This window comes from Aquarana catesbeiana, linkage group LG02 (genome assembly GCF_042186555.1).
Source record: "Aquarana catesbeiana isolate 2022-GZ linkage group LG02, ASM4218655v1, whole genome shotgun sequence".
NCBI lineage: Eukaryota > Metazoa > Chordata > Amphibia > Anura > Ranidae > Aquarana > Aquarana catesbeiana.
Genome location: NC_133325.1, coordinates 149,468,173 through 149,495,475, shown reverse-complemented (window position 1 = coordinate 149,495,475; position 27,303 = coordinate 149,468,173). Strand labels below are relative to the sequence as shown.

The 27,303-nt window shown below is 46.8% G+C and overlaps 1 protein-coding gene across 1 annotated transcript in view; it reads right to left on the bottom strand.

Annotated features, from left to right (window-relative positions):
* COPZ1 (COPI coat complex subunit zeta 1) overlaps positions 1 to 20,305 on the bottom strand; it is a 28,295-nt gene extending 7,990 nt beyond the window's left edge. Inside the window, exons 1-4 of the mRNA XM_073613630.1 lie at positions 20,175 to 20,305; positions 8,745 to 8,813; positions 4,733 to 4,814; positions 2,487 to 2,578 (exon numbers count right to left, since the gene is read on the bottom strand). Coding sequence (XP_073469731.1) covers positions 2,487 to 2,578; positions 4,733 to 4,814; positions 8,745 to 8,813; positions 20,175 to 20,192 — 261 coding nt within the window. The 5' untranslated portion in view covers positions 20,193 to 20,305. The remainder of the gene's footprint in view (positions 1 to 2,486; positions 2,579 to 4,732; positions 4,815 to 8,744; positions 8,814 to 20,174) is intronic.
* Between the last annotated feature and the right edge of the window lie 6,998 nt (positions 20,306 to 27,303).

The following is a 27,303-nucleotide window of genomic DNA, read 5'->3' as shown; positions in this document are numbered from 1 at the left end:
GTGCTATTGAGAATCATTTACTGAACTATATCAGGTTGAACAAACAATTTAAAGTGACCCTAAAACCAATAAGTCATAATGGCTTATGCAAGATGACTTAATAGTTATTTGAAAGCCATTAGAGAGGTTCAGGAGTGTCAGTATTTACCTCTACCAAAACCAGTTAATGGCTGAGTTCAATCACTTAAACGCTATTCCTCTTTTTCAATATCCTAATTCAATGATAGAGCAGGAAGAGGAAAATTACACCCCCAAAACAACATTTAGTGCAAATCTACGGAATTCATGAAACCCATGTTTTACACTACCTCGCTGCTTTATTGCAGTAATCTGATAATCGGTGACCCTTTTCAGGATAGGGATTGTCCGAAAACATAATAGGTGCCTTATTGACACAAAGAGGTTATAGACCTCTATGACCAAGGCCCCCGGTGGGCAGGGTGAAATATATCAGAGGGGCATGGCTTAGGAGTAGATCCAGGCTGAGGCTGTTCACATTCTTCTCCACCTGTTAAGCTAGTGGTGTGCAGTGTCTCATCCCCTCATGCTCCACTGCTTTCTGGATTGAGCACAAGATAGTCTACGCCCCTACATTGCTGTGAGATACTGGAATTATTTACCAGCCGAGCACCTGAAGCAGCACTATGTAGTTACAAGGTTTTGTAAGGACTTTTACTTATCTAATCAATTGCTTTCCTCTTCTCCCCGATGCTCCTGCTTTTTGGCAACCCTTTGGGGTTCTCACATACAAAGCAGGGCTATTAGTCCTACATTGTACTTGATGACATCAGAGTGCCTGCTACTGCAGGAGCACCTCCCAGAGAAGAGACTGCAGGAGCACCTCCCAGAGAAGAGACTGCAGGAGCACCTTCCAGAAGAGACTGCAGGAGCACCTCCCAGAGAAGAGACTGCAGGAGCACCTTCCAGAAGAGACTGCAGGATGGGCGATTCAAACTGATGGTAATGTGAAAAGTGAATGTCATTGTGATCTGTACATAGGATATAAAAAGCTAAAATTATATTCTAATGTAGGTTTTGCCTGGACTGTCATTTAATCTCCCTAGTTTCCCTACTAGCCAATAAGACCACCTATCAGAAAAAAGCTCAAGTATCGGGATACAAAAATGGGAGCTTTCATTGCGGACAAGTTTTTGAAGGCACATGTTCCAAAGCTGTCATTCACTTCATTGCTCCAGTACAGTCAATGACCCAGAACTAGTCCAGTATTAAAAGTAGTAAATTACCACCACATATTAAAATCCTTATTAAATCTCCCAGGTGCTCCATTAGTTAACTCCATGCACATGGTTCCATTCCTATATGTGGCTCAGTTACTGATCTAGCAAAGAGACAAATAATGAACAAATCAGGGCTGACTGACAGCACAGGTCACTGGCAGCAGGCACATGCTGGAGATTAGCACCACCATTTGGCACAGCAGGGGACTGGGACAACTCCACTAACCACAGAAGCATTACTAAAAGATCAAAGTTGTATTGGCTTTGTGATCTATCAGATGGTGCTGTGTATGTTTACAAGCAGCTGGCAGATAAAATCACACAGCCCTTTTGGCACTGAAAGATCTTTTATTCTTGTGAATGAACGTTCAACACTGGCAGGGGCTGTGTGTTCTATTTAGTGGCTGCTTGTAAACAAACAAATGCACCAGCAGATGGACTACACAGGTATTTGACTGACTATCCGCATCTTACCAAGCGTTTTGGTGCAGCGCAAAATAACAATTAAAAAGGATTGTGCCATTTTTGCAGGTAGGGCAGCCCCCTGAAATTAATGGGTTGCCTTAAACGCATCATGCAAAATGGTGTGTGCACTGTCACACCTTCATGGTTGTGAAGCAGTGAATGGATCCCGAGTTGGAAAGCTGAGAGGTTCCCAAGATTCAGTGAGAACAGGAGTAGGAAAAGAGTGTATCTGTTGTGAACATTAAAGATGAAGTTCCTGCACAGTGCCTATAGCTACAGAGGTGATTGAGGGCTTGTTGTTTTTAAGTGCTCTTACTTCTTAGTGTGAATAGTCTGTACACAGGCTCACTTTAAGAGAACAATAGAAATATGAACTCAGTCATCTGCCTTGCCTTTCACAGGCTAAGGAAAAGACCTGCAAGTGCACTTCCAGACAGTGATGTGCTATGTGTATAGCACAGAACTGGATGGACAAATAAATGAATCTGTGTATTTAGCAGTTTTCCTAATGTTCAGTTTTGATTTACATGTATTGCAAAGCACGCATAGACTAAACAAAAAGCAAGGGCTCGGCCATACTGGGATAGTTAAATGTATGATAACCTAATGTGAAGACACGCAAAAAAATCATAGGTAGTTCATTTTCACATTTAAAAAAACTAAATTGAATTTGCTTTATTGCTTACTAAAACAAGCAAAGAATGTAACGCATTACACAAAGTGATATGTAAAGATGACAAAAGAAAAAAGGGATTTACAAGAAGAATACACTGTTTTAATTACCTCATTCTCATGGGAACTTCCAATAACATAGAAGTACAGGTCAATGCTGCTCTTATATACCACAGTCAGACCCTCAAGAAGAGCTATTTCACCTGCAGAGACAAGACGAGAATGACAAATCCAATCTATGGCAATTCACAAGAGACCGTCTAAACCGCAGATAGCATTGTAGTGGAGAATTCCTTTACAAAAAGGGTACACAGACGAGGCATAGTCCTGCTTTTCACAAATATCGGGTACTTCCAAAGACTGCAGCTGGTGAATAGGAGAGAGAGGAAGCATGAAATAGTAGTAAGAGAAGGTGGGAAAAAAATAGAACCTGATACTTCCTTTTAACTGGCGAAGGGCATTGGTTTACTTTAAACTAGGGTTGCACCGATACCGATATCTGTGGCGATACCCAGCATTTGCATGAGTATCATTACTCGTGCAAACGCTCCAATACCTGAAACCGATACATCCAGGCTCCGTTCTTTCAGCTGTCAGTGGGATTACCCCACTGACAGCTGTTAAAAAATTAAAAAAAAAAAAAAAAAGCCGGCAATTACAGACCGGAAGATTTCACTGTCTAATGACCAGGCCATTTTTTGCAATACGGCACTGCGTCACTTTAACTGACAGTTGCGCGGTCGTGCGACATTATAACCAAAGTTGGCGTCCTTTTTTCCCCACAAATAGAGCTTTCTTTTGGTGGTATTTGATCACCTCTGCGGTTTTTATTTTTTGCGCTATAAACAAAAAAAAAGAGCGTCAATTTTGAAATATATATATATATATTTTTTTGCTTTTTGCTATAATAAATATTGCCAAAAATGTTTTTTTTTTTAAAAAAACAAAAAAACAAAATTTCCTCATCAGTTTAGGCTGATATATATTCTTCCACGTATTTTTGGTTAAAAAGGGCTATACGCATATATTGATTGGTTTGCGCAAAAGTTATAGCGTCTACAAACTATGGGAAAGATTTATGGGATTTTATTATTTTTATTTATTTTTTTTTTACTAGTAATTGCAGTGATCTGCGTTTTTTAGCGGTACTGCGACATTGCGGCGGACAGATCGGACACCTTTGACACATTTTTGGGACCATTAACATTCATACAGAGATCAGAGCTATAACAAATGCACTGATTACTGTGTAAATATCACTGAAAGGGAAGGGGTTAACACTCGGGGCGATCAAGGGGATTAATGTGTTCCCTAGTTAGTGTTTCTAACTGTATGGGGATAGGACTGACTGGGGGGAGGAGACATATCATTGTTCCTACTTACTAGGATCAAACGATATCTCTCCTCTCCCCTGACAGAACAGGGATCTGTTTCTGCTGATTTTTTTTTTTTTCACTTCTATTTTATAAACTATTAACAATTAAAACTTTTTTTGTTTGCTTTGTCCGCTAATATTTTTACACTTTAACATATATTTACAAGTTTCACATTGAAAAAAGTGCAAAATTAATAAAAAAAAATAAATAAAAAAAACCCCACACATTTATTTCATTTGTAAAATATCCTTTCAATGCTTCGTACCATTGCTGACAGCTGAAATGTAAACAAAACAGTTGCCCGCAGGCATTAGTAATTGGTATCAGCGAGTACTGGAGAGAAAAAAAAAAAAAAAAAAAAAAACACACAACACTGCCCACCTCTTGCATTTCTAGCTTTTTTGATCATGTAAAATCCAAACAGACCAAAAAAATGAACCAGTGGGAAGTGGAGCCGAGACTTCTACTTGGAGATCTCACAAATTGATTCATGTCCACACAAATTAGAATCAAATCAATATTCTGATTCGATCTATCAAACACTGATGCATTTGTGGCCAATCAGGTCAAACTGAAGAATAAATGATCATAGGTATTGGAAAATTGATTTGTGTTCAGTGTGACTTATGTTTATAAGCAAACATTCTTTTTTCAAAATAACTTTTTTCCTCCCTAGAGCATGGTTTAGGATAAGATGACTCAGTATGTCCTATGATGCAAGAAGGAGCAACAGTACATTTTCTGTAAGTGTCAGATTAATTTAAAAACCTCTTATCTGATATAGATACTCTTGATAGTTGAATAAAAATGTATATACCGTTTCCCATTTCCCAGTACACAGTAACGTGCACATAAAATCTAAAATGAATGCATTCCCTTTTGCATTTGTCTGTAAAATAAAAATGGCAGAATGGTATGTCTGCAGTACTCACATCCATGAGATCTTCAGCAATGGTACAAAAATAAAAGATCACCACTTACTGTCTGTTCTGTGCGTTTTATTAAAGATATTCTTCTCAAAGGACTTTTGCTCCTTCACAGTGGGATATGTTTCATCATAGTACTGTCAATAATAACAGAAAGGTTATAATCAAGTTAATCGATTTCTTTAAATGGGCAACAGAGCTGAAGGCAGGAGCCTGACATTGTACACACGATCTAATGATCATGGGTGCAACGATTTGCAGCCACCTGTGAAAAATAAAAATGCACATCTTTTTCCTGCAAAAATATGTGCATTTATTATTTTTTTAAAAAAGGTCAAAGTAATCTTAAAGTCAAAAAGTTTAAAAAAAAAAAAAATAACTAATATACTTGCTGTATGCAGTGGTTTTGCACAGAGCAGCCCCAATCCTCCTCTTCTTGGGTCCCCCACTGACGCTCCTGGCCCTCCATCCTGCAAAGTGCCCCCAGAGTAAGCAGTTTGCAATGGGGCCAATTGAGCAGGACCGGCCCGCCCCCTCTTTAACCACTTGCTTACTGGGCACTTAAACCCCCCTCCTCCTGCCCAAACCAATTTTCAGCTTTCAGTGCTGACGCACTTTGAATGACAATTGCGCGGTCATACAACACTGTACCCAAATGAAATTTTTATCATTTTTTTCACACAAATAGAGCTTTCTTTTGGTGGTATTAATTCACAACTGGGATTTTTATTTTTTGCTAAAGAAACAAAAAAAAATGGAAAATTTTGAAGAAAAAAAAATCATGTTTCATAGCTTGTTATAAAATTTAGCAAACAGGTAATTTTTCTCCTTCATTGATATGTGCTGATGAGGCGGCACTGGTAGGTTGCACTGATGGGCACAGATAAGGCAGCACTGATGGCCACTGATAAGAGGGCACTGATGGGTGGCACTGATGTGCAGCACTGTTGATGAGGCACTGATAGGTGAGAGATGAGATGAGTTGCATCTTGATATATCGCAGTGATTTACCCTGTAGGATCCCGACACGCTTACAAACACATACATATACACATACTAGGGCCAATTTATAGATCTGATTAACCTACCAGCATGTCTTTGGAGTGTGGGAGGAAACCGAAGTACCCGGAGGAAATCCACGCAGGCACATGCAAACTCCAGGCAGATGGTGTCGTGGTCAGGATTTGAACCAGCAACCCTATTGCTGCTAGGTGAGAGTGCTCACCACAAATGGGTGGCACTGGTAGGCAGCACTGTTGTCTACTGCTAGGTGGCACAGGTGGGTACTGAGGAGCTGGTGGCAGCTCTCTGTGATCGGGACCAATGTCCCTCTCACAGCTGCCGGTGATCGTTTTGTTTTTCTCCTCACGCTGTCAGCACGAGGGGAAAAAATAGCCGATTACCGGCTCTGTTTACATCACATGATCAGCTGCCATTGGCTGACAGCTGATCACGTGGTAAGGGGTTGGGATCGACCCCTTACTCCGATCTGTGCTCAGCGAGTCTCAAACTCGCTGATCACAGAGAGCGCCGCGTGCGCCCTGCAGGAGGTGCGCAGGCCACTCGGGCAGGGAGGACATCAATAGATGCCCTCCCGACAAAGCAGGTCTGCGATGTAGCCGTCATTCGGCTATAGCGCGGATCTGAAGAAGTTAAAAGGTAGGAAACCTTCAGTCTTTACAAACACTTTAACTTAGCCTTTAATAAAAGACTTTCAACATAGCCTAAAGCCTTCAAAATTTAAAGTAGATCTTCACCCTCTATCCCTCCTCCCCTTTTCTTCACGAAGAGGGCAGTGTTTTTTAACTTTTATTTACCAGCACGGCACTGCCCCTCCATGCATGTTATTCACCTTGGTAAATGACGTGCACAGTGCTTGTTTGGTCTCCTTGGATATGCACGTCACATATTCCAGGAGACCCTTAGGCTTTTATTCAGTAAGTAGAAGGGGGAGGGGGCCTAGTGGTGCGTCATCAGAAGGCCCCGTTGGCTGAACTTGGAAGAGCCAGCGAGCCTCTTAGTGAGGTCACATCTATGATGGTGGTGCAGGAACGAGTGATGTCTGTTGACAGAATGATGTCAGCAGGACAATGCTAGATTCAGTGGCTGGGTTTGTAACCGAACTGTGCCTGCAACACCACCTGGTAAGCGGAGGTAAAGAAAAAAAGAAATAGTGGGGGCGTGGAGAGGGGTTAGGCCGAAGGTACTCTTAAAAACTGTGGAAAAATACCAAAATGCCATACACATCTAATTTACAGTATATGATCTTTAAAACTACACAGGCAATTAAGTGGTATACTTTGCGCAGAAACTTTGAATGGCGGTTCTTAGGAGCATAGACAAGTCTCCTGCATTCATACGGTTGACATGCTTTCCCACCATTCAGCTGGCCCAAGGTTCTCCACGGTACAAATCTGTATCTTACTATCCTTAAGATTCCAAAGGATCTGGAAGTCATTGCATGGCATGGTGGGGAGGTAAACAGGAGGAAAAGTTTAGTCACTAGGTCTGGGATACAAACTGAACTGTAACCTTAAGGCTGTTTTACTGAGGCGGTTTCAAGCTGGATAATTATTAAACCAAGTGTCGAAAGTAAAGAACAAAAAGAGATGAGTCTTGAATTGATGCCAACACCTCTTGGATTCTTTCACTGACTTGCTCATAGACATTAGACAGTAGTTGAGCATGAAGAGGAAAGGATCGTCACTACGCCCAACCAACCCAGGTGAACAAATGATAAGGAGAGGCCTCAGCCTACAGATCTCCACCAAACCACACACCTTACTACATTTAACCCCACCCACAGAGGCTTGGACCCCATGACTAAGCCCTGGTGGGCGGGGCAAAATGCATCAGGGTGTGTGGTGCAGTGGAGACATATAGACTGAGGCCGCTCCTTATCGTTTGTTCACCTGGGCTGGTCGGGAGTAGCGGTAATCCTTTCCTCTTTACATTTACCAGCCCTCTGGATTGGTATCAGGATAAGTTTGCACCCCATACTCTGGAACACGTGAATATACTTTCACCTCTACTTTGAGCAGCACCAAAAGCAATATAACAGGTCACAATGGTTGAGCATGAGTTCACAACGGGACTCCAAAAACCAATGTTTTGTACATCAAGCAAAAAGTACCAGTGGTAAGCCTCAAAAAGTTGCGAGGCAAAGACATGTAATCCTTGACATGAATAATTTTCAAGAGCAGGAAGCTCTAAACCTGCAATATCAGACCATGTACATGCACACTGACACAATAAGATGTGCAGAGAGTAGTAACCCAAAGCAAGAACATTACAATTTACTGGAATAACAGGAAAATTGTGGATTGGCTGCTACAACTACAGCACTTTGTATGAGGGCTGACCATACACTATGCAGCCCATCTATAAAATCTTAAAACTTTAGATTTACCATCAACTATGTAGTGTGAGGGCCTGTCCGATTAGATACTACCTGAATAGGTTGCTCAGGTTTGTCTTCATATCACCTAGTTTTGGTAATTGTACAAAAATTATACAATCAAATAGTGTAGTGTATGGCCAGCCTAAAAAAATAAATTATACAGAATAAAAAATGACTAAGGGCCCTTTCACACTGGGGCGGTTTGCCGGCGCTATTGCGCTAATAATAGCGCCTGCAAACTGACCCGAAACAGCCGCTGCTGTCTCTCCAGTGTAAAAGCCACTGGAGTGGTGCGCTAGCAGGACGGGAAAAAAAGTCCTGCTAGCAGCATCTTCGGAGCGGTGAAGGAGCGGAATATATACACCGCTCCTTCACCGCTCCTGCCCATTGAAATCAATGGGACAGCGCGGCTATACTGCCGGCAAAGCGCCTCTGCAGAGGCGCTTTCCGGTGTTTTTAACCCTTTCTCGACCGCTAGCGGAGGGTAAAACCGCCCCGCTAGCGGCCAAATACCGACAGTAAAGCGCCGCTTACAATAGCGGCGCTTTACCGCCGACGCCGCCCCAGTGTGAAAGGGCCCTAATGATATCCAGGTGTGAGCCTGTGTATAAGCCACTGTTGACACATTTGCAGAGATTAATCATACTGTGTGATTTTTCAAGCATACCTTTGCAAAGAGCCTCTCGCCATCATTGTCTAATATGAGAACAGCTTTCACTGTGTACAACGAGGGGTCCTGCCAGAAGAAAGAGCAAAAAAAAGTCACCATCATTCCACAAGCACTCCCCACCTCCCTCCCACTATAAAATGTAGGAAATATGTTAGAAAAGAGTTAAATACAGAATGGATCCACATTTATACCACATTGTGGCTTGTAACTTGAGCATTTTAATTACTCCACTTTGAGGATCTGTTCCTGTGTAATTCTACATAAACCTTTAGGCCTCATACATACTACAAAAAGGTGACAGCTTTAGCTGTAGAATGCCACTTTCTGCATCTTTTTTTGCTTTAGCGTTTTTTAGCGAAACTATACTCCCACAAAACTTTATAGCTCAAAAACGCTCAAATGCTGAATAGCTGCGTTGGTCAGCATTTTTCAGAGTCTGAGCGTTTTTACAGCTGAAAAACTCCTCCTCAAACCCGCCAGTTTGGCGTTTTTTCCAGCCAGGAAACACCCCTGCCAAAAAATGCTGATAAAAGACTATGTGTGCATGGACACATAAGATACTAGATGGGGAGTTTACTGGCTGCAGAAAATAAATGCCTGAAGCCAAAAACAGCAGCTGTAAAAATGTCCAGTGTGTATGAGGCCTAAATATAGAAAAACTTACGTTTACCCTTTACATAGTCTGCTTGGCTTGCAAAAGTTCATTACCCAGGAAGAGAAGCCATGCTCTTACTAAACTTATATTAACCCTTATCAAAGCATACCATTCCATAGAGACGTCACTCATTTCTGGTAAATCAACAGGCTGCATTCCACAAAATGCCAGTACAGTCCAAACTTTTACCATCTGTACCTTGCAGCAGTTAATGTCTGCATCTGGCAAAATTGAATAAAGTGCCATTGGGAACAATTGGGAAGTAGTACAGAAATGTAAAAATCAGTTAACCATCCAAACCAGCAGCTACCTCTTCAAAGGACCCGATTTTCCTGCTGCATCAGAGCCCTCGAGACAAAGTTCTGTGATGCACTGACTTCCACATACTCACAGCCTGAGTGTATAACAGAACTTCACCTCAAACACTGACCACAAGGTTCCATCAGCTATGTATACCGTCTAGTTGAAGGGAGAAGAATGCTGTATTTTCTGTTATGACGCATGTTTTTCTTCTTTTAGCATACATCTAGCTTTTGAGGGATCACTCAGGTGCCCAACGTCACCTTTACTGCTTATTTGGTGCAGCTGAGTAAACTACAAATCCCATGATGCTTTGGGATATTAGCAATGTGATAGGAGGGATTCTTGGCATTGACGAGGTGCTCAGGAGCATTTTCTTAACTATCAAACCTGGAGGGGCATGTCAAACCTGAGAGTTCCCTCACTCCTCAAATACCTGATGCAAGCAAGGAAAGGCAACAGACTCAAAGTCTGAGCAGGTTCACCCATGGCAGTGAGCTGTGATATCGTTTTACTGCTGATGTAAATGAACTATACAGGGGTAGTTACAAGACAAATGGCCCTGGGGAAGGAGAGGGCATAGAGGATAACTCTACAAAAAGGAAATTAACAGGAATGAGCCATGGAAAGCATAGACTAGTCAAATTATTATTCAGGGGTAGCAGCATGATCTGTAAAAAGAAAGAAAAAAAAAACTCCTTATTGATGCATAGCAAGACACAAAAGTGCTTTAAGATTTCTGACTGGAGTTCAGCTTTAAAGGGGAACTAAACTACATCTGAGCACCAATTCATTTTAAATATTCAAAGCAAACTCGCCCATCCATCCATGTCTCCATTAATTTTTATTTCAAAATCACTTTGAAAAACACCACCCAAACGTTTCTAGCCATGGCCATCTTGACAAAGGGTAGATGATTAATGCTACTTCTTGGAATCCATCTGCCCTTAGCTCATGCATGCAGGCAGGAGGGTGTGGTTAGCTGAGAAAATTCCCCTCCCTCCCGAAGACTCCTGGAATGTATGACAATATTTTGACCTAGGCCAGGAAGCAACTGAAGAAATGGTAAAGTTTAAAACAAGTAAATATAATAAACCTTCCTATTTACTAATGGTAGCAGCATACAGATGAGAATAGTTGAGAGACAGTTTAGTTGCTCTTTAAGCACATTTTTTTTTTAACATAGCATCTAACATTATTAAGGCTGGGTTCACACATGTCCGGCTGCGGTTTGCAGTCTGGAGTCCGGTCTTGTTCACCAGTTCAAAATTTGTGGTGGGTTATTCAAAACCAATGTTATACTTTACATGTATATAGGAGCATCTTAATAAAAAAAAAAAAAAAAAAAAAAAAAAAAAAGAGGGTACACATTAGAGGTCGACCGATATGGGTTTTTCTCTGGCCGATGCCGATATTTAGAAATCGCGGTGGCCGATGGCCGATATGTGATGCCGATTTTTTTGGGCCGATATATTAGGCCGATTTTTTTTTTTTTTTCTTTTTTTTCCCCCCTTCATCTCATAAAATCTAACAGTTAGACCCCTTTCACACTGGGGCATTTTTTTAGGCGCTTTTGGGCTAAAAATAGCGCCTGTAAAGTGCCTGTAAAACGGCTTCCCTACAGTCTCAGTGTGATATCCCGAGTGCTTTCACACTGAGGCGATGCGCTGGCAGGATGTCTTTGGAGCGGTGTATACCACCACTCCTGCCCATTGAGATGAATGCGCACCGCTGCCGAAGCGGCTGCAAAGCGTTTCAGCAGCAGCACTTCAGGGGCGCATTTAACCCCTTCCTCGGCCGCTAGCTGGGTTATAAGCGCCCCGCTAGCAGCCGAATAGTGCCGCTAAAATGACGGTAAAGCGCAGCTAAAACTAACAGCGTTTTACTGTCAACGCTTGCCCGCTCCAGTGTGAAAGCAACCTTAAGTAATAAGTGATACAGAAAATTTTTTACATTTAAACATTTATTGAACAAAACAAACCTCCAATCAGTTCACTTTTATGTAGAATTTAGATTAAAAAAAAAATAACTATATCTTAAATATTAAATACACAAAAACAGGTAACCAAAACTTTTGGACGAAAAAAAATGGGCTAACTTTACTGCTTATTTTTTTTTTTTTTTAAATTAATGTATTTTATTTAAAAAAATTGCTTTTGAAAGACCGCTGCGCAAACACTGTGTGACATAAAATATTGCAACAACCGCTATTTTATTCCCTAGGGTCTCTGCTAAAAAAAATATATATGTTTGGGGGTTCCAAGTGATTTTCTAGCAGAAAATACAGGATTTTTACTTGTAAGCAACAAATGTCAAAAAAGATTTAGTCTTTAAATGGTTAAACTGAGAACTTCTACACACGGAGTTCAGTCTATTGATAAAAGAACCTGAAGAGATACAAATGTATCTTCTTATCAGACTTGGCAGGCTGCCCAGAGGAGGACAGAAGACAAACTTCAGACAACTTGCAATTGACTTCTATTACAGAAGTCATTTGCAAGTCCCGCTGAAGTTATAATCGGCTTTTTTTATCAGCACAATCGGCTGATGCCGATTAAGTAAAAAAAGCCAAATATCGGCCGATATATCGGTCGACCTCTAGTACACATACAAATTTTAGTACGCAAAATAAAAGAAAATAAAACTGCAAAAGTTCAACATTCACCAATATATTTTTCAAAGGATTAATTTACAAAGATCAATATTTTATTTGATACAAATGGTAGACAGAACTCAGCAGGTAGGGAAAGGTTACCAATCTCTATTGGAAATCAGTAGTAGTAAAAACTTAAAACAATAACAGATATCCGAGCCACTGTGTGTGTGTGCTCAGAAGTGTGCCCACATGCTATAGGGGCAAACACAGAACAGAAGGCGCTGAGGGGACCCCAGAAGAGGAGGATGGGGGCTTCTTGGTGAATACCATTGCACAGAGCAGGCAAGTATAACATGTTTATTATTTTAGGGGAAACAAAAAACAACTTAGCTTTTCCTCCTCTGCTGTAGCAAACAGGACACAGTTATCAGCAGACACACAAAAAAAAATAATCTCAGGTAACAATTTTCATTTTTCACTATTAGGTACATGTTGTACCTATAAATGCCAGTGTAAACAACATTTTAGCATTTGCAGCAATAACCTGGGTGATGACTAAGTTTGGAAGTCACACCTGTGGTACTAATGAACGACCAAAGCTTTAATTGCAGCAGTTTAAGGCTGGGTTCACACTATTGCGAATTGGATGCAGTTTTTCTGCATCCAATTCACAATAGCAGGAGATTTTGACTGGCTCTCTATGGAGCCAGTTCACACATCACTGCTGCGGCTCCGATGCAAATTTTGGTCTGTTTCAGTTCCGAATTCAGCCAAAAATTTTGTCTGAAATCAGATCCGAAAGGTAAACGGGGACACACAGGACCCCTGTGGTGAGCCACATGTGAAGATAGTGTGAACCCAGCCTGAGTGAAGTCCTGTTAAATCCTTTGGTAAACTTGCTTTGTAGAGACAACTGCTACCAGAGGACCAGCTAAAGCATATTACTAGGCCAAATTAAAGCCACTTCTAACCCCATTCATTACCTTGATGCTTTGTATTAATCAGAAAACAACTCATTATTAATAAACCGAGTACATTTAAAGAGCTCCTTTAATCATTTCACAAATCTATTGCTACTAGACAAAAATAGCTACAAGGCGCTCCAGGGTTTGATTAATCTCACTCTGGAGATGGAAGATGAGTGATTTGGATCTGATCGTTATGCTGCTGTGGCTGCTCTAAGGTGGAAAGTAATTAATTCTTATGCGCATATTATTTACTAGTAGTTCAATTACCTCTCAAAGCTGATGTAAATAAATACTGACCCAGCCATTAAACACTGGACTGGCTGTGACATTGCTATATGACATGGAGCTAATTGTTTATGGGATTTAATAACATCCATCCAATCAAAATGTTCCTAATCAAAAGGAACTAGCCATACTTTGTTCCTAACATTAACCCATGAATGTATTCTAGATCATACTAGACAACCAATCTCATCTAAGTCAACACCAAGATTTAAAAGTAGAACTATAGGCAACCCCCCCCCCCCCATTTTGGATAGAGCAAGGGAGGGTTGTAAACCCTGTCAGATTTTTTTTCGCCATCTGTGTCCCATTGCGGAGAATTCCATTCACTTCTTGTCCCGTAGCCAAACAGGAAGTAAGCAGAAATCCCTTCAAATCAAGGGAATTCCTTGAGGACCCCCAGGTTACCAGAACTAATGTCTTCATTGGAAGATTTCCTCTCTATTACTTTTCTGTGGACAACCCAAAATTTAGGATTTGCTTTTACTTTCACTGATAACGGTAAACAGGACAAATAGAGAGGGTGTATCGCTCTAACAGGGGAACAGACAGCAATAAAAACTGACAGAGGTTCTAATCCACCCCCACTCGGAAACAACAACAAAAAAAGTTTTGCCTTTAGTTATACTTTAAGTCTGCTGTAAATCCAAATCTTACATACTGACGCACAAACTCTCAATAGCTAGTGTAGCCCAGGAAAAGAACTTCAATAGACTCAACAGATGATACCCGTGCCCTCACTTACTAGTTAGCATCTTTCCAAGTGCCCTGATAGAAGTTGGTGTTGTTTATTTGACCCAGGCATAATGGCCCATATTTAGTAAGAGTGTCCACTGATCATGTATTTTCAGGACATGGGTTTTAACACTTCTGGTACCCAGGACCCTGCAGATAACCCTTTTTTTCTGTGCACCCTGTATCCCTATTCACCATAAAGAAAGGTCTCTTGCCCAATTTTTTTTTTTACTTATTAGTGACAAGAGCTGTGATTCCTAGGCATTGGAACACAAGCACCTTCCCCACCGCTAAGGGATGGGTAGATAAACTAAGTTCCCTTATGCGAATAAAAGAGCTAACTGCCCCTAGATTCCCTTCTGATTTTCAAACAGTGATACCTTGATGGTATGTTCCCGGATTGCTGCATACACATCTAGGGATGTAGATTAGAGCTGCTGTTGTCTGACAGACTGCCAGTCTCCCCTGTACCTTATCCCTTTCTCACTACCTCCCTTTCTTCTGCTAGCCCTTCCCACCCCCCCCACCCCATTTCAGATCTCTGCTTTAGAGTGTTTGTAACCTTAAAAAATATAATCATGACAGCCGATCCATGGCAGCATGGTCAGTTTACTTCTCATGTCATACCACTGACTGTACAGGCGCGCTGTGCAAGTTGTGTGTCTGTAACTTCTGTAGTCTGTGCAAAGCCTCGCCCCTCCCCTGGTCACTTGTCCTGCCTCCAGCCGCTCCTCCCCACCCAATCATTTCCCCTCCAGCCTCTCTATCCCACTCATCCTTCTCGTCTCCAGTCATTCCTCCTTGTCCATTCCTGCCCATCCCTCCTGCGCTCCTCCCCTCTTCTTGGAACAGAACAGCAGCAACGTCATTACCAGCAATGATGTATGCCCCTAGTCTGTACACATCTGCTAGCAGGTCCGTGAATCCCTTGGGAAGCTATAGCGATAACGTGACCTGCACTTTTGAAAGCGAGCAGTTCAATGTAGGCAAGTTAGAAAAAAAAACAGATTTGTGGTAGCCTTAAATGAATGTATTTAAAAGTGTATTTTATATTTGGTAACTTTACAACCACTCTAACACAGGCCAGGGGACTCTTCTATCTCCCTTCTTCTAGCCCTTGGATTCAAAACATTGTTTGAAGAATGCAGGTTTCCTACAATGTATCCATCACTTCAGTACATATATGCTACACAGTTATTATATTGTGCTTCCCCTGGCCTGTAGCCGGGCATGCTGTTTTGCTACACTATCTTATTTTGTTTTTATTAAATACCTCAATAAAAAAAAAAAAGGTTTCAAGTCTAAATGACTTTTAGTGTCCGCTCCAAACATTGTAAAAACGGGACAGGAGTTTATACCATTTGCTCTGCTTTTAACAAACTTCATCTAACTCCATTTCAGCTCCACCTCTGTGCATTTCCCTACCATATTTATGACCCACTCACACATATTTCTAATTGGTTGGCTAAATACATGGTTTATATGCATAAGAGGGAGTTTTTTCCTTCTAAATATTTGTATTTCTGGCCATTTAATCCTGAGATTTACACAGCATAACCAGGATGACACTGCTTTCTCTGTTACAATTGAAGAATAAACTGCTGACATCACCCTGCCAATTGGAGAGTGAAGGAGCAGCAGCAGAGTGATGAGATGATCTCTCTGCCAACTCTGCTCTTTTCCCATTTCCGTGTTCTTTATCAGAATATCTGCATGCAGCTAACCTGGTTTTACTGCCCCTGCATCTCCTAGGCCCTAAATGCACTAGCCACAAAAAAATAAAAATAAAATAAAAGGCAGAATTGAATGTTTAACCACCTTCCTGTCCATTTCCTGCATTGCCAATCACATTTATAGGCCAAGTTCACCTATAAAATATAATTTTTTTTACAAATGCCTGCAAAGTATTGCAGCTGCGATTAGTTAGTTGATCATGGGTGCAATGTCAGGCTTCTGCACACTCTCCCTTCAGCTTTCTGCCCGTACCTCAGTATTGGGCTTTCAGTTTGAAAGCTTAAAAAGAGAGAGTGAATGGACAGTTCATTGAAACTACAAACCTGTCTGCTGCGGCAGAAGAGGGGACTTGTTTTTTTATCAATTCACAAATCTCTGTAAATGAATGCTGTGGATCTGCATTTATTATTTTTTGTAGAAAGGTGAACTTATTCTTTAATCTGCTGTGATAATAAAATGTCTTTAAATAAAGCTGTTATCTGCAATAAAAGTTTGATTTTGCTCAGACAATAACGTGTCAATACATAGGCCAATACCAACCTTCTAGGGTGACAGAAATGTCAGGAGACTGGAGATGTGGTGAGAGGATAGCCACATTAGAATATGTATACAGACACAGTACTACTTTTATTGAATACAATTTATTGATTAATGAATATGGCATATTTTACTTATATCTCTTAGTCAGCTCCTAGCCACGTTTAATGTGACACAAAGGTGACTGAAGGAATACATTGATTACCTTTGAATGAGAACTTTTTATCTTCATATCAAAGTGACAGCAAGCATCACAATTACAATTGAAGCTGACAATATATACCTTCCCTCCGACCCATCAATAACATCATGGTCTAACGTTTTACATAGCAACAACTTATAAAAATATGTTGCTTATAGAACTGAAAAGGCTGCTGTATACTTCAATGAAGCAATTTGTATTATGGTTTTAAGAAAGCTCCATATATCTTTGACTTGAGACGGGAGGTGAAGCTGGAGATCTGCCAGTGTCTGGAGTGTCTTCCTTCTATTGGCTGAGATATCCCTATTTAAAGCTGCCAGTTCTAACACTTCACAGATGAGAAACTTTAATTGATAACTCAAGCTTCATGAGGAGATGGCGAGACGATATGAAGGAGAAAGTCTCAGATCAGGCCCATTTGGTAATGAGCAGGTCTGAGCTCAGTGAAGTCCTGATATGAGAGTCCGGCACAACACAAAAACAATGTTTAAATATGTACATGTTTGTGATAGGAAGTTCCGAACACTTAACCAACACAGGGCTTTGTTTGTGTATTCTCTGGCATCCTATGGAATATTTGCTAGTTATCTGGCCCTAGCATGGTTGTGCGGGTCTTCATGCTCCAAGCAGAAGGCAGCATGACCCCAATTCTCTATGACTTCATAGGATACCAGGTACCACGGGGCATATTTCAGCAGTGTGAGTCTGAAGTCTGTACTGCTTTAGAGAAGTTGGATGGAGAATCCAAGAAGGTCCGTTATATGGTGCTCATAAAGTGAAGTTATTCTTTCAGCTGGACTCATGCTCAAATGTTACTCAAAAACCATATTAACAATCTTGTAGATACAAGTTGATGAAATGCAAAAGGAAGTCTGAACTACTGCGCTGAAGGAAAAGATCTGAGTTCAGGTTGGTTGATCAGAGATCACATTTTAAAATGTCTAGGCTTGTCCTTGTGTGACCAACCTTCGAGGTCCTCCAGTTGAGGGAAGCATTTTACCCACACCTTTACTATTCATCCATCACAGCAAGCATTTAAAAGTAGTTGAAAACCCTCACATACCCAGTGAAGTGACTGGCCTCTGGTGATACGCAGAGATGAAAGAAATCCTCCTACATAAGTTGTACCTGTCTATCAGCAGCCATTTCCTGTATAGATCATTCTAAAAACACAGAGATCAAATAATTGTTTCTCAGCTCTAGCTGCAGGGGGCAGGAATCTGACTTCACAGTGCTGATTGGAGGGAAGGAACACACCCCCCTTTCACACAGTACAGGGAGAACATGCAAAGCTGAGGATATCAGTCACAGGCTGTGTGCTAAAGCTCAGGTTGCGCCAAGTTTACAGTTGATCACAGGTTAGCTGTATACACATCTGTTTTTGGTTAATAAGTACTAAACTGTTAACAGCCAATCACAGCGAATACATAAGCTGTATGCCAGTCCCCACCTCCCAGCATTTAGAATCTCTTAAAGGGCTGGGAGGGGGAAGGGTCAAAGTGTTTGTAAAGAGAGATTATATATATTTTTTTAAATAAACATGTTATAGTTACCTGCTCTGTTCAATGGTTGTGCACAGAGCAGCCCTGATCCTCCTCTTCTCTAGGCCCCTCTCCCTTTCCCCCATAGCAAGAAGCTTGCTATAGGGGCACTTGTGTGCGCTCACTCCCAAGCCAGCAATCTATGTCCATAAGACACAGGGGGCGTGGCTCGGCCCTGCCCACGCCTCACTGGCTGTGCTTCAGCCAATGGCTCCTGCAGCTGAATCTCAGCCAATGAGGAGCGATAGCTCTAGGAGAGCCTTGGCTCTTGTGCACATTGCTGGATCAAGCTTAGGTAAATATTAGGGGGGGGGGGGCTGTACATTGATGTTTTTTTTTTACCTTCATGCATAGAATGAATAAGGGTAAAGAACCTTCAGCCTTTACAACCAATTTAAAATCCAGTAATACACGGTCTCACCCTGCTCTGCACATGTTCAGTTGCTCTCTATTTTTAGGCACTACCGAATTTGTAGAGGCCAATCTGACAGCCTTACAGTAGAATTAAACGCTCCTATACTTTACAGCCAAGGAAGCTGCTTCTGTTTGATCTGCAACTGCCATGAAGATCAGTTATGACACCGAACATTTGATGGTTTGACAGTTTGGTTGAGGACACACGCAAATGTGACAGTTAGCAATCCCAGCATATCAGGAATGTATCTTTTTTTTCTGAAACCGTTAAATCGGTGGGCTTAGTGCTGCTTTATGATTTACTGCTGTTCAGGGGCTTTTGGAAAAATGAATGCAGCCATCACATCTAATGCCGTGTACACACTTTCCAGAAGAAAAGGTCCAACAGAATCATTTCATCGGACATTCAGATCGTGTGTGGGCTTCATCTGACTTTTTCTTTCGAAAATTCTGACAGAAATAGAACATGTTTTAAATCTTTCTGACAGAATCAATTCCTATCGGGAAAACCGCTGGTCTGTATGCTGTTCCGACGGACCAAAAACGACGCAAGGGCAGCTATTGGCTATTTAGCTTCCTTTTTCTAGTCTCGTCGTACGTGTTGTACGTCACTGCGTTCCAAACGATCGGACTTCCGTGTGATCATGTGTAAGCAAGTCCGTTTCGTCGGAACTCCTTCAGAAAAATCGTCAGAGTTTATTCTGACGGAAAAACCGGTCGTGTGTACGCGGCATAAGGATTGGTAAGCTGCAATATATTAAATGTTTTTTTTGGGGGTTTAAGACTGCTTCAATGAATTGTCACTAGTGACATTTCAATAAAGTTCTAACAAAAAAAAAAATGGTAATATGCCTGGATCAGTGCAGTATCCTCCCAGTGGCTGTGTGATCAGTGAAATAAACGTCCCATAGAAAAGCATTAGGATTGACTGTCACCACAGAATCCCCATGGCTGGGTGACAGAATGTAAGAGATGGCGATCCCATAGCAGTGATGGTGAACCTTGGCACTCCAGATGGTTTGGAACTACATTTCCCATGATGCTCACGCATTCTGCACTGTAATGGAGCATCATGGGAAATGTAGTTCCAAACCATCTGGGGCGCCAAGGTTTGCCATAGGGAGTGTATGGTATATATGGACTGTATGAGGAGGATATGGAGGTCTCTGTGGGAAGGTAATACACATCTATGGAGGGCTGTCCCCTCATCAGTCACACATGACATGGGATTATGTGTCACCGTCCTGTACATTCATAGAACACACAGCCCAGTGTAACCGGTGACTGATGGCTCCTATATGGTCCCATATGTCCGCTACAGGAAGACAGCAGCCGCTGGCCCCTCCACACACATACAGAGCCGGTATAAGGCAGGCCATGTAGCCGCACACAGAACACCCGCCTCTCCTCTCAGTCAGCACACACCGACCTCTCTTCTACCCTCATTCTGCGGCCTCACTCACCAGTAACACCGCGTCCATCTTCCTCAATCCTGCCGACGTGGAGGAACGCTCAGGTTGGCCACTGGAGCTGTCAATCCGCAAAAGGCGCACCGCCCACACTCCTAGCCCATTGGTCGCAGCGGGTGGGAGGCTGAGCCATCGCGCTGCGAAGCTTACTATTGGTCAACGTCATCTAGCGCCGCCAGTAGGACGCTCGTCTGCACGCATTTTCTAAGCGGAAGCGTCTGCTATTGGCTAGCCTTGTTCTGTGAAGGATGCTGTAACCCTCACGGATTGGTGGACACATCATTGCCCCTTTGGTCACTTCCAGTTCCACCTCAGCTTTCTATGGGCGGGTCTACCTCGGGCTTTTCACGTCATCTGATTGGACCTTTGTGGAACAACCTGCCTACCAATGGAGGGGTTAATCCAGTTGCTATGGTAACTGGTAGACTGCAGACGTGGCTTGCTGTAGCCGTAGTGTGGCTGATGATGACGGATAGTAATTCTCACTCAGCACTCTGTAGAGTCAGGAAGAGACAGAACTAGAGGCAGTATGTGGTGATAGTGAAATGACAGGAGATGGTGCTGTGTGTCTCTCTGAGGGCTCCTTCACATTACTATACTGAGGACGTGCATTGTGCTCTATTGTAGGGCTCATTCACACCATACATACATGAAAACCGTGCAGATTTCACTGGCAGAGACGTCCTTTTACCTCGGTTTTTATGTACGTCAGTTATGTGCCCTGTACACACCAATGTTGATGTCACGTCAGGTGTTCATTCATCTTCAATGCTGAGAAAGGGATTGGGGGATCTGTGTCCTCAGTCCTTTCTCTGTCTCAAAGGGGAGATGTCAGGGGTCTGTTTAGATCCCTGATATCTCACCAACGCCCCTAAAAAATATATATAAATAAAAAACTGCTGACACCACTCTCCCCTGCCCTACCAAAGCATTGTAAAAACAACACCGTCCAACTCCACATACCCCCCACCCCTTCCCCAGAAGCACTGTGAAAAAAAATTGAAACAGTGAAAAATGCCAGGGGGGGGGGGGGGATTGCGGGCGCGGGGAGCCACTTCCCTAAAATGAGTTTTTGCAGGTTGGGATGTCTGCTTACTCCATCTAGGTGGCAGGCAGCAGCATCAGGCAGGCATGTCCTCTCATCTGTCATGGCAGCCAAGTGTCTCCCTCCCCTCCTCATAGGCGTCCAATCCTGTGACAGCCAATCCTGTGACAGGTCTCACGACCCACTTCCTGATTGGCCGGGAGGAGGATCAGTGTTATAATAGGGAATATACATTTGCTATTGTAACACACCTGGGTGGGCTCAGAGTGCATTCTCTGTGCCCCCGATCCCACCCTATTTTGAAGCCTATTAGAGTCTCTGGCTCTAATCAGGTATTTAAAAAAAAACATTGATGCATCCGGGGTCCTGAAAGGGGCCAGACGCATGGATGGGGGGGGGGTGCCCGTGTGCCCTTAGAGGACGGGCCGCCCCTGACAGTGGGGTTTATTTACTAAAGCTGGAGAGTGCAAAATGAGGCTCAGTTCTGCATAAAAACCAATGCGCTTCTAATCTCATCTTGTTCAATCAAGCTTTGGCAATCAAACCTGGAAGATGATCGGTTTCTATGCAGAAGTGAGCCTGATTTTGCACTCTCCAGCTTTAGTAAATAAACCCCACAGTATTATACTTAAAGTGCTTGTGCAATCCTCCACCAGTGTAAGATTGGCCACTCACCTCACTCTAAGACCCCTGTTTTACCAGTGGGTCATAGCCAGCAGTTCCCTATTAGGGATGTAATCAGGTCTGTGTTCCGCTTTCCTTACTTGGCTCTTTGTATCACGGGATACAGTATCTCACAAAAGTGAGTACACCCCTCACATTTTTGTAAATATTTTATTCTATCTTTTCATGTGACAACACTGAAGAAATGACACTTTGCTATAATGTAAAGTAGTGATTGTTCAGCTTGTATAACAGTGTAAATTTGCTGTCCCCTCAAAATAACTCAACACACAGCCATTAATGTCTAAACCGCTGGCATAGGCGTCCTTAAGGGGGGGCTATTGAGGCTTGAGCCCCGAATGTGGGGCCAATAGCCCCGAGTGTCTAAGCGCAGTGGCCCCAGCTGCAAGATCTAGAGCGGCGCATTCCGATTCCCGTGCGTGCCGCCATCAGTGTTATATTACATACAGCCTGTACGAGCGCTTAGCTGGGCAGCGGGCGCTCCCTGATTGGCTGTGCAGGAGGAAGACATAAGGGTCTGTGATCGGCCCGGTGGAGCTGCTGACTGGTCACATGTGGAGGCGGGTAGGGGCTTGACTGTGGGTGATCGCGGCCGCCCGGAGCCCCGCCTCCCTGCCTGGCGCGCGCTGTGTCTCCTCCTGACGGAGGCGGGGAGGGGCTGGACTGTGGGTGATCGCGGCCGCCCGGAGCCCCGCCTCCCTGTCTGGCGCGCCCTGTGTCTCCTCCTGACTGAGGTCTCTCTGTTATCTGCCCTTCCACTAGTCTGTCAGCGTGCCACTCTCTGTAAGCCCACCCCTCTGTCATCCCGCCCCTTTGTGTAAGCCCACCCCTTTCTGTCACTGCCCCCCTCTCTGTCAGTGCACCCCTCCTCTGTCAGCACCCTCCCTCTGTGTCAGCACCCCCCTCTGTCAGCCCACCCCCCTCTGTCAGCAGTGCACCCCCTCTGTAAGCACCCCCCTCACTGTCAGCCCACCCCCCTCACTGTCAGCCCACCCCCCCTCTGTCAGCACCACCAACCCCTCTGTCAGCACCACCCCCCCCCCCCCTCTGTCAGCACCACCCCCCTCTGTCAGCACCACCCCCTCTCTGTCAGCACCACCCCCCCGTCAGCCCCCCTCTCTGTCAGCAGTGCTTCCCCCTCTCTGTCAGCCCACACCCTCTCTCTCAGCGACCCCCCTCTCTCAGCACCCCCCACCCACACCCTGTCAGCACCCCCCCACTCTGTCAGCACCCCCCCTCTCTGTCAGCACCCCCCCTCTCTGTCAGCACCCCCCCCTCTCTGTCAGCACCCCCCCTCTCTGTCAGCACCCCCCCTCTCTGTCAGCACCTCCCCTCTCTGTCAGCACTCCCCCTCTCTGTCAGCACCCCCCCTCTCTGTCAGCACTCCCCCTCTCTGTCAGCCCACCCCCCTGTCAGCACCCCCCCTCTGTCAGCACCACCCTCCCTCTGTCAGCACCCCCTCTCTGTCAGCACCACTCCCTCTCTGTCAGCACCACCCCCTCTCTGTCAGCCCACCCCCCCTGTCAACCCCCCTCTCTGTCAGCAGCCCCCTCTCTGTCAGCCCACCCCCCCTGTCAGCACCCCCCTCTGTCAGCACCTCCCCGTCAGCCCACACCCTGTCAGCACCCCCACACTCTGTCAGCACTCCCCCTCTCTGTCAGCACCCCCCCTCTCTGTCAGCACCCCCCCCTCTCTGTCAGCCCACCCCCCCTGTCAGCCCCCCCTCTCTGTCAGCAGTGCACCCCCCTCTCTGTCAGCCCACACCCTCTCTATCAGCGACCTCCTCTCTCAGCGACCCCCCTCTCTCAGCACCCCCCCGTCAGCCCACACAATGTCAGCGACCCCCCTCTCTGTCAGCACCCCCCCTCTCTGTCAGCACCCCCCCTCTCTGTCAGCACCTCCCCTCTCTGTCAGCACCCCCCCTCTCTGTCAGCACCCCCCCCTCTCTGTCAGCACCCCCCCTCTCTGTCAGCACACCCCCTCTCTGTCAGCCCACCCCCCTGTCAGCACCCCCCTCTCTGTCAGCCCACACCGTCTCTGTCAGCACCCCCCCTCTGTGTCAGCACCCCCCCCGTCAGCCCACCCCCCTCTGTCAGCAGTGCACACCCTCTGTAAGCACCCCCCTCACTGTCAGCCCACCCCCCTCACTGTCAGCCCACCCCCCCTCTGTCAGCACCACCCCCCCTCTGTCAGCACCACCCCCTCTGTCAGCACCACCCCCCTCTGTCAGCACCACCCCCTCTCTGTCAGCACCACCCCCCCGTCAGCCCCCCCTCTCTGTCAGCAGTGAACCCCCCTCTCTGTCAGCCCACACCCTCTCTCTCAGCGACCCCCCTCTCTCAGCACCCCCCACCCACACCCTGTCAGCACCCCCCCACTCTGTCAGCACTCCCCCTCTCTGTCAGCACCCCCCCCTCTCTGTCAGCACCCCCCCTCACTGTCAGCACTCCCCCTCTCTGTCAGCACACCCCCTCTCTGTCAGCCCACCCCCCTGTCAGCACCCCCCTCTCTGTCAGCCCACACCGTCTCTGTCAGCACCCCCCCTCTGTGTCAGCACCCCCCCCGTCAGCCCACCCCCCTCTGTCAGCAGTGCACCCCCTCTGTAAGTACCCCCCTCACTGTCAGCCCACCCCCCCTCTGTCAGCACCACCCCCCCTCTGTCAGCACCACCCCCTCTGTCAGCACCACCCCCCTCTGTCAGCACCACCCCCTCTCTGTCAGCACCACCCCCCGTCAGCCCCCCCTCTCTGTCAGCAGTGCACCCCCCTCTCTGTCAGCCCACACCCTCTCTCTCAGCGACCCCCCTCTCTCAGCACCCCCCACCCACACCCTGTCAGCACCCCCCCCACTCTGTCAGCACTCCCCCTCTCTGTCAGCACCCCCCCTCTCTGTCAGCACCCCCCCTCTCTGTCAGCATCCCCCCCCTCTCTGTCAGCACCCCCCCCCTCTCTGTCAGCACCCCCCCTCTCTGTCAGCACCTCCCCTCTCTGTCAGCACCCCCCCTCTCTGTCAGCACCCCCCCTCTCTGTCAGCACTCCCCCTCTCTGTCAGCACCCCCCCTCTGTCAGCACCACCCTCCCTCTGTCAGCACCCCCTCTCTGTCAGCACCACCCCCTCTCTGTCAGCACCACCCCCTCTCTGTCAGCCCACCCCCCCTGTCAGCCCCCCTCTCTGTCAGCAGTGCAGTCCCCTCTCTGTCAGCATCCCCCTCTCTGTCAGCCCACCCCCCCTGTCAGCACCCCCCTCTGTCAGCACCTCCCCGTCAGCCCACACCCTGTCAGCACCCCCCCACTCTGTCAGCACTCCCCCTCTCTGTCAGCACCCCTCCTCTCTGTCAGCACCCCTCCTCTCTGTCAGCACCCCCCCTCTCTGTCAGCACCACCCCCTCTCTGTCAGCCCACCCCCCCTGTCAGCCCCCCCTCTCTGTCAGCAGTGCACCCCCCTCTCTGTCAGCCCACACCCTCTCTATCAGCGACCTCCTCTCTCAGCGACCCCCCTCTCTCAGCACCCCCCCGTCAGCCCACCCCCCTCTGTCAGCAGTGCACCCCCTCTGTAAGCACCCCCCTCACTGTCAGCCCACCCCCCTCACTGTCAGCCCACCCCACCTCTGTCAGCACCACCCCCCCTCTGTCAGCACCACCCCCTCTGTCAGCACCACCCCCCTCTGTCAGCACCACCCCCTCTCTGTCAGCACCACCCCCCCGTCAGCCCCCCCTCTCTGTCAGCAGTGCACCCCCCTCTCTGTCAGCCCACACCCTCTCTCTCAGCGACCCCCCTCTCTCAGCACCCCCCACCCACACCCTGTCAGCACCCCCCCACTCTGTCAGCACTCCCCCTCTCTGTCAGCACCCCCCCTCTCTGTCAGCACCCCCCCCCTCTCTGTCAGCACCCCCCCCTCTCTGTCAGCACCTCCCCTCTCTGTCAGCACTCCCCCTCTCTGTCAGCACCCCCCCCTCTCTGTCAGCACTCCCCCTCTCTGTCAGCCCACCCCCCTGTCAGCACCCCCCCTCTGTCAGCACCACCCTCCCTCTGTCAGCACCCCCTCTCTGTCAGCACCACCCCCTCTCTGTCAGCACCACCCCCTCTCTGTCAGCCCACCCCCCCCTGTCAGCCCCCCTCTCTGTCAGCAGTGCACCCCCCTCTCTGTCAGCATCCCCCTCTCTGTCAGCCCACCCCCCCTGTCAGCACCCCCCTCTGTCAGCACCTCCCCGTCAGCCCACACCCTGTCAGCACCCCCCCACTCTGTCAGCACTCCCCCTCTCTGTCAGCACCCCCCTCTCTGTCAGCACCCCCCCTCTCTGTCAGCACCCCTCCTCTCTGTCAGCACCCCTCCTCTCTGTCAGCACCCCCCCTCTCTGTCAGCACCACCCCCTCTCTGTCAGCACCACCCCCTCTCTGTCAGCCCACCCCCCCTGTCAGCCCCCCCTCTCTGTCAGCAGTGCACCCCCCTCTCTGTCAGCCCACACCCTCTCTATCAGCGACCTCCTCTCTCAGCGACCCCCCTCTCTCAGCACCCCCCCGTCAGCCCACACAATGTCAGCACTCCCCCTCTCTGTCAGCACCCCCCAATCTCTGTCAGCACCCCCCCTCTCTGTCAGCACCCCCCCTCTCTGTCAGCACCTCCCCTCTCTGTCAGCACCCCCCCCCTCTCTGTCAGCACCCCCCCTCACTGTCAGCACTCCCCCTCTCTGTCAGCACACCCCCTCTCTGTCAGCACCCCCCTCTCTGTCAGCCCACACCGTCTCTGTCAGCACCCCCCCTCTGTCAGCACCCCCCCTCTGTCAGCACCACCCCCCCTCTGTCAGCACCACCCGCCCTCTGTCAGCACCACCCTCCCTATGTCAGCACCACCCCCTCTCTGTCAGCCCACCCCCCCATCAGCCTCCCCTCTCTGTCAGCAGTGCACCCCCCTCTCTGTCAGCCCACACCCTCTCTATCAGCGCTCCCCTCTCTCTCAGCGTCCCCCCTCTCTCAGCACCCCCCCGTCAGCCCACACCCTGTCAGCACCCCCCCTCTCTGTCAGCACCCCCCCCTCTCTGTCAGCACCCCCCCCCCTCTCTGTCAGCACTCCCCCTCTCTGTCAGCACTCCCCCTCTCTGTCAGCACTCCCCCTTTCTGTCAGCACCACCCCCTCTCTGTCAGCACCACCCCCTCTCTGTCAGCCCACCCCCTCTCTATCAGCGTCCCCCCTCTCTCTCAGCATCCCCCCTCTCTCTCAGCACCCCCCCTCCGTCAGCTCACACCCTCTCTGTCAGCCCACACCCTCTCTGTCAGCACCCCCCTCTCTGTCAGCCCACACCCTCTCTCTCAGCGTCCCCCCTCTCTCTGCGTCCCCCCTCTCTCTCAGTGTCCCCCCTCTCTCTCAGCATCCCCCCTCTCTCTCAGCACCCCCCT